The 14686-nt window shown below is 46.4% G+C and overlaps 1 protein-coding gene across 12 annotated transcripts in view; it reads right to left on the bottom strand.

Moving 5' to 3' along the window:
• Positions 1-14686, bottom strand: part of TNIK (TRAF2 and NCK interacting kinase) — a 154269-nt gene that overhangs the window by 58913 nt on the left and 80670 nt on the right. For all 12 annotated transcript variants that reach the window (XM_085587353.1, XM_085587345.1, XM_085587348.1 and 9 more), the window contains exons 4-6: positions 11967-12092; positions 3622-3732; positions 1242-1332 (exon numbers count right to left, since the gene is read on the bottom strand). In XM_085587353.1, coding sequence (XP_085443479.1) covers positions 1242-1332; positions 3622-3732; positions 11967-12092 — 328 coding nt within the window. The remainder of the gene's footprint in view (positions 1-1241; positions 1333-3621; positions 3733-11966; positions 12093-14686) is intronic.

The raw sequence follows: 14686 nt of genomic DNA, 5'->3' as shown, positions 1-14686 counted from the left end.
GCCAGGAAAGGAGGACGTGGCTGAAGACATTCCTGTTTGATCTCTGCTGGCATCAACAGAGGTCAGTCAAGGACAAACTTGATCATCTGATGTCCAGGTTTTGTACAAAACCCTGTGCCTTTTCCTCCTTGCCAGGAGGCAATGAAAAGAAATCACAGCTCCTCATACTAATGAGAAACAGGGTTAGCAACATGAATAAGCAGCAGCCTTTGTTCTATGCTTGCTCATTTGAATTGAAGCCTGCCAAATACTGGTGGAAGCCTCATTTTTCTACCTAAATTCTTGCTGCAAATGACAGAAATGCAAAAGATTCAAGGAACTAAGGACCAAGGACAAAGACCCATGGGAAATGTCAAGCAGAGAGCTGCAAAATGAAGCAAAAAATAATGAAATCAAACCAATGAGAGAATACTCTACAGTCCACTAACTGCACTTTGCACAACACAATGCCTAGAGATCTGCCCTGGAGAATTTCTCCTTGGAGAGGAATCCTCACCAGCATCAAGCCCAACGAGCTGGTGGTGCCATCTGTTAAGCCAGGGTTTTATTCTGCTGTAGAGGGAGAGAGGAGGCATGGGAAAACCAGGCTCTTACCACATATGACCAGTGTAAGGGATCTTCCATCACAGCATAAATTAATTGTGCAAGGACAGCCTCAATAACATCAATACTGGAAAAGTGAGGATGTGAACACATCATCTACACTGATTTGCTGCCTTCCATATGATCTCCACACCAATGTCTATTCCTCTCCAGGGTGACTAACAGAGTGCACAAAATTCAGAGTAGTTCTTGCAAATTAAACCCCTCCATCAGGTTAGCTTGGAAAAGGAGTCTGGATTATGTCATGCTAAACTGAAAATGGATTATTCTCCAGGACACTGCTATGCAGCTGTGGAGGAACAGCCACTGACAACATTTGGTGGTAATCACAGGGCAATTTTCAATCCAGGACATGAAAAATTGGAGTTGTTTGCTTAACCTGTACCCTGTGGCAGAGCTGTCTGAGCAGAAACACCACTGCAGGTGCATCTGTGCAAGCAGAGCCTGGCCATCAACCCCTGGCAGTTTGAGGCACAGCACTCGGGCAGCACCCAAGGTCACGTATCAAAGCCAACATAACAAAACACAGAGGAGCTCTTGGTACCCATCCTCTTTCTTCAGATCATGCATGAGCCAGTTTTGCTGTTTCTCCCCAGCCAGCCCACCTGCAGTTTCCAGGAGCTGTAACCCACCCTTACCTAGTTTCACTTCTGCATTTTCTGTCAGCAATACGTTCTGGCCCTTGATGTCCCGATGAATTACTTTGTGCTGGTGTAGATGACTCAAGCCCTGGAGAATTCAGAGAAAGGTTAGAGGAACCCAAGTTCAAAGCATGTTGTTTTCTGACCTTCCTCCTCAACCAATTATGCTCCAGAAATGAAAGGTTCACAGTTGGAGTTAAACACTTGAGAATGCTTTTGTTTATCCCATGCTGCAAACACTGTCCCATGTCCCATGCTGGGAGGATGCCTGGCGAGGAGCCTGTCCATTCTGCAGGGTTTTTAACCCAATCTTTTACATTCCAGCAGGAACTTGCATTAACCCAAATTCTTCCATCACTCCAGACATGATTTCCCCCATGTGTTGCCTTGCCTCAGGGAGTCATTTTTGTGGCAGAAATAATAGAATGGGTTTGTCTCCTTTCTCCATTTCCACCATCCAGAAACTGAAGAAAACAATTCTCTTGTTTTATCGGTCCAATAAACTGGATTTCAGTACACTGAGAAACTTGTATTAAAAAAGCTACCATGCAAATACAAATGTTATAACTTGCACATATCCCTAATAGAGATATAGCTCAAGTGAAAAGCCTATCTCAAAGGCTAAAGGTAAACTAGCTTTGCTGTTGTGCTGGTTTATTAGCTCATTAATTTCTTTTTGCAACCCACATTTTTATTTAATTAATTTATTATTTCAGTTTTAAAGCAAAATCCACCCAGATTGCCATCTTAGGAAAAATATGGATTACTTCAAAAACTAATTTTGCACTAGCTTTGCATTTCACATTAAACATTCATATTTGAGGAAGAAAAGGATTTCTGCTATCACTTCTGGTAGTTATTAGTCATTTTATGCTCATTACCTTGAGAAAACTGTGGAACAGATTATATCTGTATAGGAATCCTTTTTTAAGCTATACTTGGTTACAGGCACCTTTGAGCATTTGAGGCAAAACAAAAATTCCACAGGATTTCAATAAATCCTTTAACATTGTGGGATCGTGTTAGAATTCCAGCTGTCCCTCACTGTCTGAACCATGCCTGAGCCACGTTCTGCAGTGTGAACTGGAAGCCTTTCCTCACCCAAACCCCACAGAGGTCACCCACCACCACCCCAGTGTGTGGTCAAAATGCAATAGGTGACACCCAGAGCTGGCCCCGGGACATGAATTAAAGGCTGGGATGTGAGTCACTGCCAGGGACTATTTTAAGGAGCAGGCTCATGGAGCTCATACACTTAAAATAAACCCATGTAACTGTGGCCTCCTGGCACTGAAAGCAGTGTCCTTACAAAAGCTGATGAGTTACAGTGCCAGCATCTTCTGCACATCACTCTGGTGTGGACAGAGGCATTCAGGGTCAATGCATAAATGCTGTGTCACCTCTGGATACCCGTGGCAGCCTCAGTGTCAGGCACATCCATTTGGAGAGCTCATTTTGCCTCATTTTCTTTCATAGAATCAAACAATTGTTTAGGTTGGAAAATAACTATGAGACCACAGAGTTCAACCATAACCTTGACAACTGCCAAGGCCCCCACAAAACCATGTTCCTAAGTGGCACAGCCACATCTCTTTTAAATCCCCCCAAGGATGGGGATCCATCCTTCCCTGGACAGCCTGTTCCAGTGCTTAACAACCCCTTTGATGAAGAAATTTTTCCTGAATTTCCCCTAGTGCAACTTGAGGCCTTTTCCTCTTATCCTATCACTTGATGGCTCTTGTACAGGTTTCCTTCACATGCCAAATATTCCTGTTTTCTCTTGAACAATTCTTTGGTTCATAGAGCAATAGATTTTAATGTAGGGCAACCATTCCAACCCCATCCTCTAATCTCAGCAATGCAAAATGCAGGAAAGTCTTTGCTGAAGCTGCCATCTCCCAGTAAATGAAATTCTGGCATGGCCCATTTTAAGACATTTCAGTCAAACATTTACATCGTGAGTATAAAAGCTGCAGCATCCTCATTAAACTCAGATGTGGATTTAATAAAACAGAGGATGCTTTTTAATCATGAAGATTCTTCTTTCCACAGACTTTATCAGTCCTCACCTTTCTGTTAACTAAAAATGTAATTCTAAACATAAATAAATCTTTGCCCTTTTAATACTAAGAGGAGATTATATTTTTGTTGAAGGAAAAAGAGGGTTAAAATTCAGGCAACTAACAAAGCTAAAGGGCATTAAGCAGGGCTTATTTATTATGCATCATACAGGCACATGAATCATTCACGCCTGCCGGCACCGCAGGCCCATGGCAGCACAGCATCCACGAAATCTGTGGAGCCAAAGGCTTCCTGTGTCCCCTGAGCACTGAACTGCCACGTTCCCAACAGCATTCAGCTCCCCCTGGACACGTACCCGCAAAATCTCTCTGCAGATGTAGGCAATCCACTCCTCCTTCAAGGTGTTCCCCTTCGTGTTCTTGATGAGGTCAGTGACGGAGCCCGCGCCGCAGAACTCCATCACCAGCTGCCAAAGGGAACAGGGATGTAATTAATGACACAAACGTCGTGCAGTGACACCAGCAGCAGCATCCTGACACTGGCACTGCTTCTGTGGGGACCCCATGTTACTACACAGAGCCATTGGAACATCATCCTGGACCTATCACCTTGCAATCCATTTGAGGTTTGTTATAAAATGAAACAATAAAACGCTGGAAGGCTTGAAAGGCTTGTGGCCCTCCAGAAGATTGAGAACAAGAAACAGGAATCAGTCTAGTGCTGAAAATCAGTGGAGGAGATCAGAATCTCAAACCCAACCCCTACATGCCCTGCTTTATACTTCTGATCAATGTTTTCTATCAACAGCAATAAAACAAAACTCTGCCTCTTGCATGCAAGTTCTTCAAATCTGAAAATACAAAGGTATGGAGGCAGATACTTGAAAGCTTCCTATGATTTAGGAACAAGGTGTACTTTTCAATTTTTATTTTTCATTTAACCAGACAACCTTTAGGTCTGACCATGTCTTTGAGCAGGAAACCTCCTTTGAGGGCAAGGCTGCCAAGCAGTGTCAGGTTTCCCAGGAGAGAGCTGCTGTCCTACTGCTCAGGCTGGTTCCAACATGACTGGCCACCACCACTTGTACCAAAGTGGTAGAAATTTCCAAAGTTTCAAAATATCAAATATAGAAGTGTAATGATCTAACCCAGCCCGAACTTAATCTTGTCATTGAACAACTGTGAAATAAACATTACAAAAATAGCACGGGATGCGAGTCTGACTCCCTGGGACTTTGCAGATCCCCAGGGTGTGCAGGAGCCATCAGCCTGCTCCAGAAAGTGAGCACAGCCCATGTGTGCAACAAGCCTCCTCCAAGGCCTGTGCAAGTGCCTTCCTCTCAGATGTGAAACCATGTTTTCCAATTAGATCTTCCTACTTGAAGATATTCCCTTGCCAGGTTCTTCGATGTGCATGTTTCAAGTTTCTTATCACATGAGGCTTACATGGCATTTAACGTTCTCCAAACAAGTGACATCACTATTAAAAGCACAGGCCAAGAAGAGAATTAAAACAGCAGAAGGGTTATTCCTGACCAAATTGTACAAATGCAGTGATTTAAGACTATAATAAATTATAATAATCATAAAATCCAGACACAGGACTGCCATAAACCTTCAGGCTAAATAAAATATTTGAGCAGACTATACCTTACTTGGCTTTGACCATGCTGCTACCTTTAATTTTGATGTTAAATTTCTCTTTTCTTCCTGAACTGGTGCTGAAAAATTCTTGGAATACCCCTGTTAAGTCATGAAAGTGTCTTCAAGAAATGGAAAAATAGCAGAAATGGATGAATCACTGGCCAAAATTTGCCCTGTGCAAAGGCAAGGAACGCACCTACAGCTCTTTCACCCCAGCAGCAGCCAAGCCATCCAGATGGGTCACTGACATGGCCTAAACTCCTGCTTGCTCATTGCTCAGTGAATGGGGAATAATGGAACAACTGGTTTTGAAGTTGCTTTTCCTCTTTCTTCCCTCTGGACGATTGACACGTGTGGAATATCAGCCTCTGCATGTGTGTCTGATTAAACTAACATCTGGGATACTACAGCAGCAAATATGGAAAGGAAAATCCTGGATAGCTGAGCCAGCCACAAACATCTTGCAATCCAAAATGCTGCCCCCTCCAGTCTTCTTCCATGGAAACTCTTCCACAGGCTCTCACCAGGGTTTGGAGCAAGAAGAAGAGGAAGGGCTCACTATGCTGTGCATGGCAAACAAAATGCTTAAAAGAATATGGAAGAAATCCCATTAAAAGTACACAGTACATCCATTAATTTGCCAGATTATCTTAATGGAGCTGGCAGTTTGCTTGGTCCTCTACCCTGCCCTTGATTTCCACAGAGCAAAGATTAACTTCACACCAGGAGGGGAATAATACAGCCACCTGCTGATGTATCCCAAATCTGTAACTGTGAAACCTCCTGGAGATTAAATTAACAGAGAGAAAAAGAGAAAGTCACAGAAGGGGTGTTTCCAACTCAGTTTTTTAAGACATGCATAGTCCCATAACATCCACAGGGAAATATCCAGCACTGGCAGATCTCTGCCAGCACCAAGAGGCTCCAGACCCAAGGGGGCTGAGCACCATGAACACTTTGAAAGCTTTGCCATGAATTCTCTAAGAAAACCAGCAGCAGCAAGGTGACAAGGCTACCTGAGGATCCTTGTCCCTGATGGAGAGCTGATGACACCTCATTTGAACAGCCTCCATTCCCACGTTTAGGTGGCTGCTGTGTGCAGCACTGGGATCCCTTTTTGCTTCCATGGCTTCTCATGCTCCTCAGCAGGAAGGATGCTACAGAATTCCCAACCACAGCTCATACAGTGCAGCCTCCAAGGAGAGGAACCACAGATGGTGGCAGGCCAAGGAGACACCCAACAGGCCAGGTCAGACCTGACCCACAGCACTGATGTCCTGCTGGGTGATGGAGCCAAAGAACAATAAATGCACACTGGAGTGGGTACAGGAACATGACCAGGTCTCCTCAGAGCAGCTAAGGGCTTGTTCAGCCATGCAGAGAATGAATACTTACAGGCTATCTGTGTATATTGCCAACAATAAGGACAGGCAAGCACCAGAGAGGGAGAAGAACAATGCAGATACTACCATAAAATCAATTTATGAACATTGTTCCATGTTTAAGATGGAAACCAACAGTCTTCCAGGAGAAAAATTAAAAGCAGAAGTTCTTGCTCATTTTAGGGCAGAGTTTAATACACTCAGAAAAGGCTTCAAAGGGCACTTGGATACTAAAATATTTTCTCACCAATCTCATAGCTCTGGGTGAGTGCGTTGCACTCACACACTTGCATCATTACCAATTTTCTTAAGGGATGAAGTCATGATGAAGTAAGACAATAAACTGGAAACGGATATTGAATTTATATTAACCATAATTAAAATTATCATCAAGATGGGCTAAAGGTAAGATCATCTTCTGAAATTTAATTTGCAAGGACATTTATTGAAGTATTTTTAAATACAGTTCATTTAGCATTTGTTTAGCTCTTCATACCAGAGTGACAGCAAACTTCATAAGCAAGGCAAATTCAGAAGCTGCAATTGTAAATCTCTGTGTCCTGCTGTCTCATGAATTTTTTGTTTAAATAGCATTTTGAGTTTTCAGATCAACCACTACTTTCCTCAGTTTGGGAATGGCAAGACCTCTGTTCCAATCACTGCTGTGTATTACCTGGAAGAGCTCAAACCTGAGCATCTCCAGAACACCAACCCCAATTCATCTTGCAGTGAACTGCTCCAGCTTGTCCAGAGGAACTCCCCAAATCAAATCCTTTATTACACAAGACAAATCCTTCTGTGCTCCTATGCCTCAGCTCAGGAACAATTTGACTTCTCTGAAGTTACAGAAAACAAGCACACAACACCCTCAGGCTAAATGCTGCTGGAAATCAATCCTTCTGCTGTGTGTGTAAACAGAACCTGGGTGCAACATGGTCCCATATGCCCAGGTCACTCAAGTTTCTCATCCCACCCCTCAGCCTGGCTCCCATGCAGAGGAGACCCTCATGCCCCACGTCATGGCACCTGGAGGCAGCGATGGAGCATCAGAAACACAGAGACCTTCCCTTGGTGGATCAGAGAAAAGCTGAAGCCCATTTCAGAAACAGAAATAGCAATCCAATGGGTGTTAAGCAGCAACTAAAACATTCAGCAGCGAGACAAGGCCAGGTTTTCATTGTTTCTGTTGGTGCTGGGGTGGGAACAGGCTGACACTGCAGCTGCACGTCCAGGTGGGAGCACAGGGGCCAGCTCTGCTCTGCTCTCTCCTCTCCAACAGCAGCATCCAAGTGCTCTCACATGAGTTCCTCAATAAATGACTTGCCTGCATCTCCCTGGATGTCAATCCCAGCCAAGCAAGCCATGCCCCTTGGGGAGGCAGCAGGCAGCTGACACCATGGGTCTTGAGCAGGCTGATGTCTTTGGGTTAGGGATGGCAGCAAAAGGAGCTGGGCTCACAGTGCTGCAGTGTTTACAGCACTGACATTGCTTTGAAGAGCAGTGAGAGTTAAATAGTGCTGGATTCCTCTGCCAGACAGCAGAAGAAATCTGCTCTGGTAAACCTGAGCTCCTGGTCAGGGGCCAGAGGAGCAGCTCTGATCCTCTCACACTCCCCCAGGATATTAGACCTTGGAGAGAATAAAGAGAGATACAGCTCCATCAAAAACTGACCCCTCTCAAATGTTTCATGATCTAATTTCTGTAATGCAAAGAATCAGCAACTGCCCAAAAATATTTTTCAGGGTATACAAGCAGACTAAGAGCAATCCTGCTCAGAGCTGCACAGGTGCAACCCAGTGCTTTGACAGCTCATGCTCGATTTTCAATAGAGCCTTGCTGCCCCCATTTCTGCTCTCCAGATCCCTGGTGTGACTCTGTTCACATCACCCTAAAGCAATTCAAAGGGGCCCTAGAGCTCAACAGAGTGAAAAAACACATTGCAGCTACACAATCACAACATTGCACAGCTGCAGCAGTGCCCTGACCGAGGGGCTGTTCCCACATCACCCTCATTCTTTTTTCCCCCCACGCTGGCCCAGATAATCTGCTGCAGAGGACACCCCAGAGGCCACCTCACCACGTGGGTATCTGGCAACCTGCCCATCAGCAATGTGTCCCCCTTGGTGACAGATGCAGCTGCGGGCAGGGTTGCCATGGCAGCCCATCCATCGAAGCCAGCGCCGGCCCTGGGGACCCCGCGGGCTCTGCCCTGCCCTGGGTGGACTCTGCCAGCCTTTGCTCAGCCCCCACACTCTGCACAGCCCCTGTGCCCACTGCACATGCTGGGGGGGCTGCTCTGGCCATGGCCTCAGCTCACAGGGGACAGCAAGGGCAGATGACAAGTGTCCAGCTGAGTGGCATCTCCACGACCCTGCACACGGGCACAGTGTATGGGGGTCACAGTGCCTGCAGCTTCCAGCAGTGCTCAGGGCAGGGCTCCTTTGGGATGGGGTCACCTCCCCCATCCAGCTCTCGCTTCTTAAGGAATGCCTCACCTCCCACCATTTAAAAAAAACACCCACCCACCCCAAAATACCTCAACAAGCTCTCTGGGTTATGCACAACCAGGTATCCCACAGCTTAGATTTGAGAAGAGCAAGGGGAATTGAGTGAGTTTAACTCTGAGAAGCAGCAGTTTATTGATTATCTGGATCCTCACATCCCCTGGGAATTTCCCCAGTTTCTGCAGGCCACCCTCACCCTGTCCCTTTGCACCAGAGCAGGACCCCCTCGCCTCAGCTAGAGAGATGCACAAACCCTCCCCAAGCACCCCAGAATGCAACACATTATCCAACACAAGAATAAACCTACCTCATATTTTTAAATTTCTTTTTAAATGTTTCATAAAGGTTGTGCCTATGACATTTGCTTCCTTTTTTTTTGCCTATCATAGCAGATTTGTGATGCATCTGCTATAGCACCCTCTGCACAGCTCCCTAATTTCTGAAAACAGGGTTTTTTAGTCAGCTGCTGTGGAATGGAGCAGCAGCACTGACAATACTTCATGTGGGAAGCCTGCCACGTTTCTGAGAGATCTTAATCTCCACTGAAAGAGTTCCCTATTTTTTATTTCCGTATCAGCCTCCCGAGTGTCGATAAAAAGAATTACTTGGGCATTATCAGAAACAGTTTTATTTCAACAAAGAGCCAATGAAAAATAAACAAGCCTTTATCTGTGAGGCAAGACTGATAGAGTTCACACAAGTCCTAATTCAATCAGATCCTGAAACAGCAGCTATTTAACACAGTGGTACCAGCACACCTCTCCTCCGGGGCTGGGGAGTTTTCCCAGGAATACCTCCACCAGTCCCAACACTGGGCATTGACTTAAAAACTCCCTCACACCCCAGTGCAAGAAAAGCAGCTTTTGAAAAAATCTTTTTCACTAACACATGAGAAAGGCCCCAAATTGAGAGGAGCGGCAGTGGTCTGGTAGATAATTCAGATTATCTAATCTGCCTTTTCCAGGGGGCAAGAACAAGCAGCATAGCTGGATTGTGACCATCTTCTCCCTTTGCATGACTGGGTGATCCACCAGGGAAAACCCAGGAAAAGCCCTGACCTGGGGCATGTGAAGGTGATACAGCACCTACAGCCTCCTCTGCTGTGTCACGGTGATGGGGATCGATGAAGAATCACAGAATATGCTGAGTAGGAAGGGATCCCACAAGCACCATCGAATCCAACTCCTCATCCTGAACAGGAAAACCCCAAGAATTCCACCCTGTGCCTGAGAGCTTTGTCCAAACACTTTCTGAATTCTGTCAGACTTGGTGCTGTGACCACTTCCCTGAGGAGTTTATTCCAGTGCCCAGCCACCCATCGGGTGCACAACCCTTTCCTCAAACCCACCTTAAACCTCCCCTGACACAGCTCCACACCACCACTCTTCAGGACATGCCTCTTAATCCAAGAAGCTTTTCTTTTTGAAAGTTTGGACTGTTCTTTTATTAACACTTGTGTATGCCAAGAGCTCTTTGTACTAGAGTTGGAGGAAAGAAACAAAACCAAACCCTCTTGCCTGGTCAGAGCACACAAATCCCAGACCCAACCAGTGTAAAGGCACTGAGCAGAGCCCAGCCCCAGGGAGGGCTCCTCTCAATACTGGGGGGCTTGGCACAGAGTTGGTGGGATTTTTTTCCCCTCCAGGCACTCCTGCAGCATAAGGAAGAACATTGTGGGTTGTTTTAATATTTCACTTAAAAAAAAAAAATATATAAACCAGCCAAAGCCAAATGGCATTTCATGGTGTGCAAGAGCATTTCTCAGCCTGACAGCTTTTGCCTCACTGAATCCCAGGCCAGCTGCAAAGAACATGGTTTTCAAGAGTTTCCACCAAAGATAACCTGGACACCCAGGCTAGGAACATGCCTGGAATCCAAGCCCCCAAGTCTTCCCAATAATTCAGTGTATCAGAAAGTCTTGGGGAACAAACTGGCACAGAAGTCTATCAGCTGTAGTTTTCTCCTGGGAGGAACCTCCTCCAAATCCCTCGACTTCCACTGGATACTCTGGCATGTGGATGCAGGGGCAAACAGCTAAAGTCACCAAACATTTTGCTAAAATAAAGCTTCTGTGGTACAGAAAGTAGAGGGAAGAGTGTGCTGCTGCTCTTCAGCATCTCCATGGTCCCCCAAGAGAACCATGGATATTTGTCACCCTTGAAAAATTAGGCTGCAGCAACCTCGCTCAAGCACAAAAAAGCTTTGAAAACCACACATGGGTAAGGCAGAATTTACTGGATTTACAAGACTGTGAGGAAATAAAGACTTTCTCAACCACAGGACAACATCCAGGTCGTTGTACTGATGGCAACTCCAATGGAGCCTTCACTCCAAGAGACCTCTAAGGAAAGCAGGGTCCTACACTGCTGCTCTGATGGCCAGAGGCTCTGCAGGCTGCTGCTCCAGAGACCCCAACCAGCACAGCCAAGCTCAGAACACAGCACAACAACTTTAATTAATTTTACAGCAACGACCTGAGCCCTGACTCACTGTGCCACTGCCCTGCCTGGCCCCTTGAGCACCAGCTGCTGCCAAAGGGAGTGGGCTCTGATGCTCAGTCTCTCCCCAGGGATAAAGCAGATTTAAACTCCATCCTCCCTGCTCTGGGAATGCTGAATTAATAACCAAGAAGGCCCTGACAAGGGAAGCAGCAGGAAGAGGCAGATGAGGATTTTCGGGGACACAAAGCAGCTCGGTGCCCTTCAGCAATGTCAGGAGTCTTCACCAAAGTGGCTGAGCAGCCACAGATCCCCCTGACCTCCCCTCACTGTCCCCCTCCTCTTCATCTCCCTGCACAGGCTCCATAAAATGTAAAGCAGAGAGGCACCACCAAGAGCTGGCAGGGATCACCCCCAGCCTCCATCTTCCCAGAGATTTCCCAGCTCTCTCCAAATGCAAGAAGATGGAATGATTTCCAACTGACTGTTGTAATAAAGACATTGCTAATGACACTTCAGAATAAAAACTAGTTTACCATCAGCCTGCAAAGATTTTATGGCAAAATGGAGACGTGTTTTGCAGAGCAGCAAGAGCCTGATCAAAGCCATGACTTTGAAAAAGATGAATGCAAAATAAGGGGTTCTGTGTAAGCTGGGTGCTGGTAAGAGGACAATTCAGAGTAAAAAATCTCTGTCAAATCCCAGTTATTTTAAAGAAAAGAAAGCAACTTACCCAGAGCTGATCATCCATTCCTGGTGGGTTCTTTTTAATAAAAGCACCATAGTATGTAGCAATATTTCGGTGATGAGAATACTTTTTTAGCATGTTAATTTCTTGTTTGATCTCTTCCTCTTCATCCTGGTATGAGGTGAAAAGAAAAGGAAGACAAAAGCAGAGGCATTAAGAAACTGCACTTCACAGGATCCGAGCTGCCTTTGCACATGGGCGAACTTCCAAGCACCCCATTCCTGACTGACCTCTCAGGTTTTTTGCACCATATTTTACAGCCACTTTGCAGCAGATCCTGGGAGCCTGAGAGCTGCACTGCAGACTCATGTTGCTCTGAGGCTCAACCATACCCGTGTTACCCCAGTGATCCATCAACACACCCTCCCAGACACACCAGAGGCCCAAGAAGGTGTTTTTCTACAAACCACTGCATGGCAGAAGTGCTCCTGTGCTCCCAGCTCTCTGGCACATCTCTCCTGCCCACCCTGGAAGCAGCACAAGACACCAGGAGTTGCTGCTGGTGGGGTGGCACCACATGGGGAGCAGGCAGGCACTGCCTGTCCACAAACTCCATCAGAACAACCCAGTCCTGGTGGCAAGCACCATTCTCATGGGCTGTCCCAGCCCCTCTCTGTCCCATCTGCAAAGTGGTTTTAGCTGAAGCAACAGAGGCAGAGAAGCCACACCAACACCTGTTTTGACGTCCCACCTCTTTGTTCTCACACCCATCAAAGGTGTCCTGGTTTTATTTTAAGCTGACTGAATTCCAGCCCCCTGTATTTCCACAGGAAGCACTTTGCACCTTGATGTCAATGAGCTTTATTATAAAGGAAGGCTGTTTGCTCTTTATTCTCCTGTACTCCCCTCGTGTCCCTCACCTGCCTCTCCTGACCTCAGTTTTACAAATGGACAAAGGACAAGGCACCCACAGAGCAGCAGAGCAGCAGGAGCAGTTTTTCCTGAGGAGCAGTGTCCCCTGGCCAGGTGTCACACAACACGGACAGAAACACATCTTTCTTCCCAAAATACCATTCAGGGAAGAACAGCAAAAGTGAAGACAAGAAGAACAAGTACAAGAAATATCTGGATGGAGCTTGCATAAACAACCTCCAGTTTTATTTTTTATAAGAACATGGAGGGTATAAGCACCAAAGAGGAGGTGGAACAGGCTCAAACACTACAAAGGAAACCAGGGGACGGTTCTGGAAGAACCTTTATCACCTCTGTTCAGGCAGTCAACACAACTTTCCTTGATTTGATTTGTCCAGAAAACCAGGGCATATAACATGAAGGTTATCAGGGATGATTTTATTAATTGAAGCCCTTTGCAACAACAACTAAAAAGCAGCTGGATGCTCAACACTGCTGGGAGCAGGAAGGAGCACCCAGCACAAAATCCCTCCAGCTCTCTGAGCACCCAGCCAGCTTTTCAGTCATCCCTCCATACATGCCTGGCTCTCTAGGAAAAAATGGAGGCAAGCCAGAGGGACACTTGGTCTGAAGTTTTATTTTGACTCCATCTTCAAGCTGAAGAACTCAAAATGGGTAGAAAAACCCAAGCATAAGATCTGTGGATGGCACCAGAGGACATGTCTGCATGGACAGGCTCAGGGTCTCCAGCACAAACTCCTGCTCCAAGCAGGACTACTGAGAATGATCATCCCCAGCAAATCCAGAGAGGTAAGGAAGAAAACGGAATCATCACAGCAAACTGCTGCAACTACTCCAATCCCAAACCCAACAAAAGCCACAGGCCAAGCTTTGCTGGTTCACTTTGCCTCCATCGACTGGTCCTGTTACATCCATCGCTGGATGTAGGTCATGCAGCACACAGCAGGACCAGCCCATGGAAAACGAATCTGAACTTTTAATTCAGAGAGAGCAGCTGCCCAAACTGATGAAGTGCTGCAATTTGAGGACCTCTATTTTGCAATCTTTCCTAACAGATAATTAGTAAGAGCAGAGATGAGTTAAACAAAGCATCATTGTCAGGAGCCTGCTGGGGTTTAGCACGAAGCACGTGGTCAGGATGAAATACTGTCTGGAAGCTCACTGAACACAGAATCATCATGGTTTGGGGGTTGGAAGAGACCTTAAAGATCACCTGGTTCCACCCTCCACCATGGCCAGGGACACCTTCCACTAGACCAGGCTGCTCAGAGCCTCATCCAGCTTGGGCTTTACACTCCAAAAGCTGCAGGTGGCTGTGGCTGGGATGAGCCCACTAATTCTGTTCTCTGCAGACTTCTGAAAGCCAAACTGTCATCAGGGACATGCTGGAAAAACAGGTGGGATGGAAGGTCAGGACCAAATGAGCAGTGGCAGCTCTGAAACTGTGTGTGAGGAGGAGGCCAGGGACTGAGTCTGGGTTTTAAGCAGCAGCATTTGCACTAAGCCTGGAGCAGGTGCCAAGCGTGGCTGTAGGCACAATGCAGGGACCAGCTTTAGAAATTCCTCCAGAAGCAATGCCCAAAACCATTCCTTCAGGCTCTAGAAGTGCCTTCAGCACCCAGAGCTGTGAAGCCCAGACAGCCTTTATCAGAGCACAGTCAGCATTGCCTGCACTGTGGTCACTGCCCGTCCTGCCCGAGCCTGCTCCTGCCCTGAACGAGCCTTCCCTGCCTAAAAGGAGCCTAAGGGGAAAATAACTAAATACCCAAAACCCACATCCCACAACAAATATCTGATTTACACCCTGTACATTCAGACATGAGGCCCAGCTT

This window comes from Lonchura striata, chromosome 9 (assembly GCF_050655825.1).
Source record: "Lonchura striata isolate lonStrDom1 chromosome 9, ASM5065582v1, whole genome shotgun sequence".
NCBI lineage: Eukaryota > Metazoa > Chordata > Aves > Passeriformes > Estrildidae > Lonchura > Lonchura striata.
This window is presented reverse-complemented; position numbering and strand designations above follow the sequence as displayed.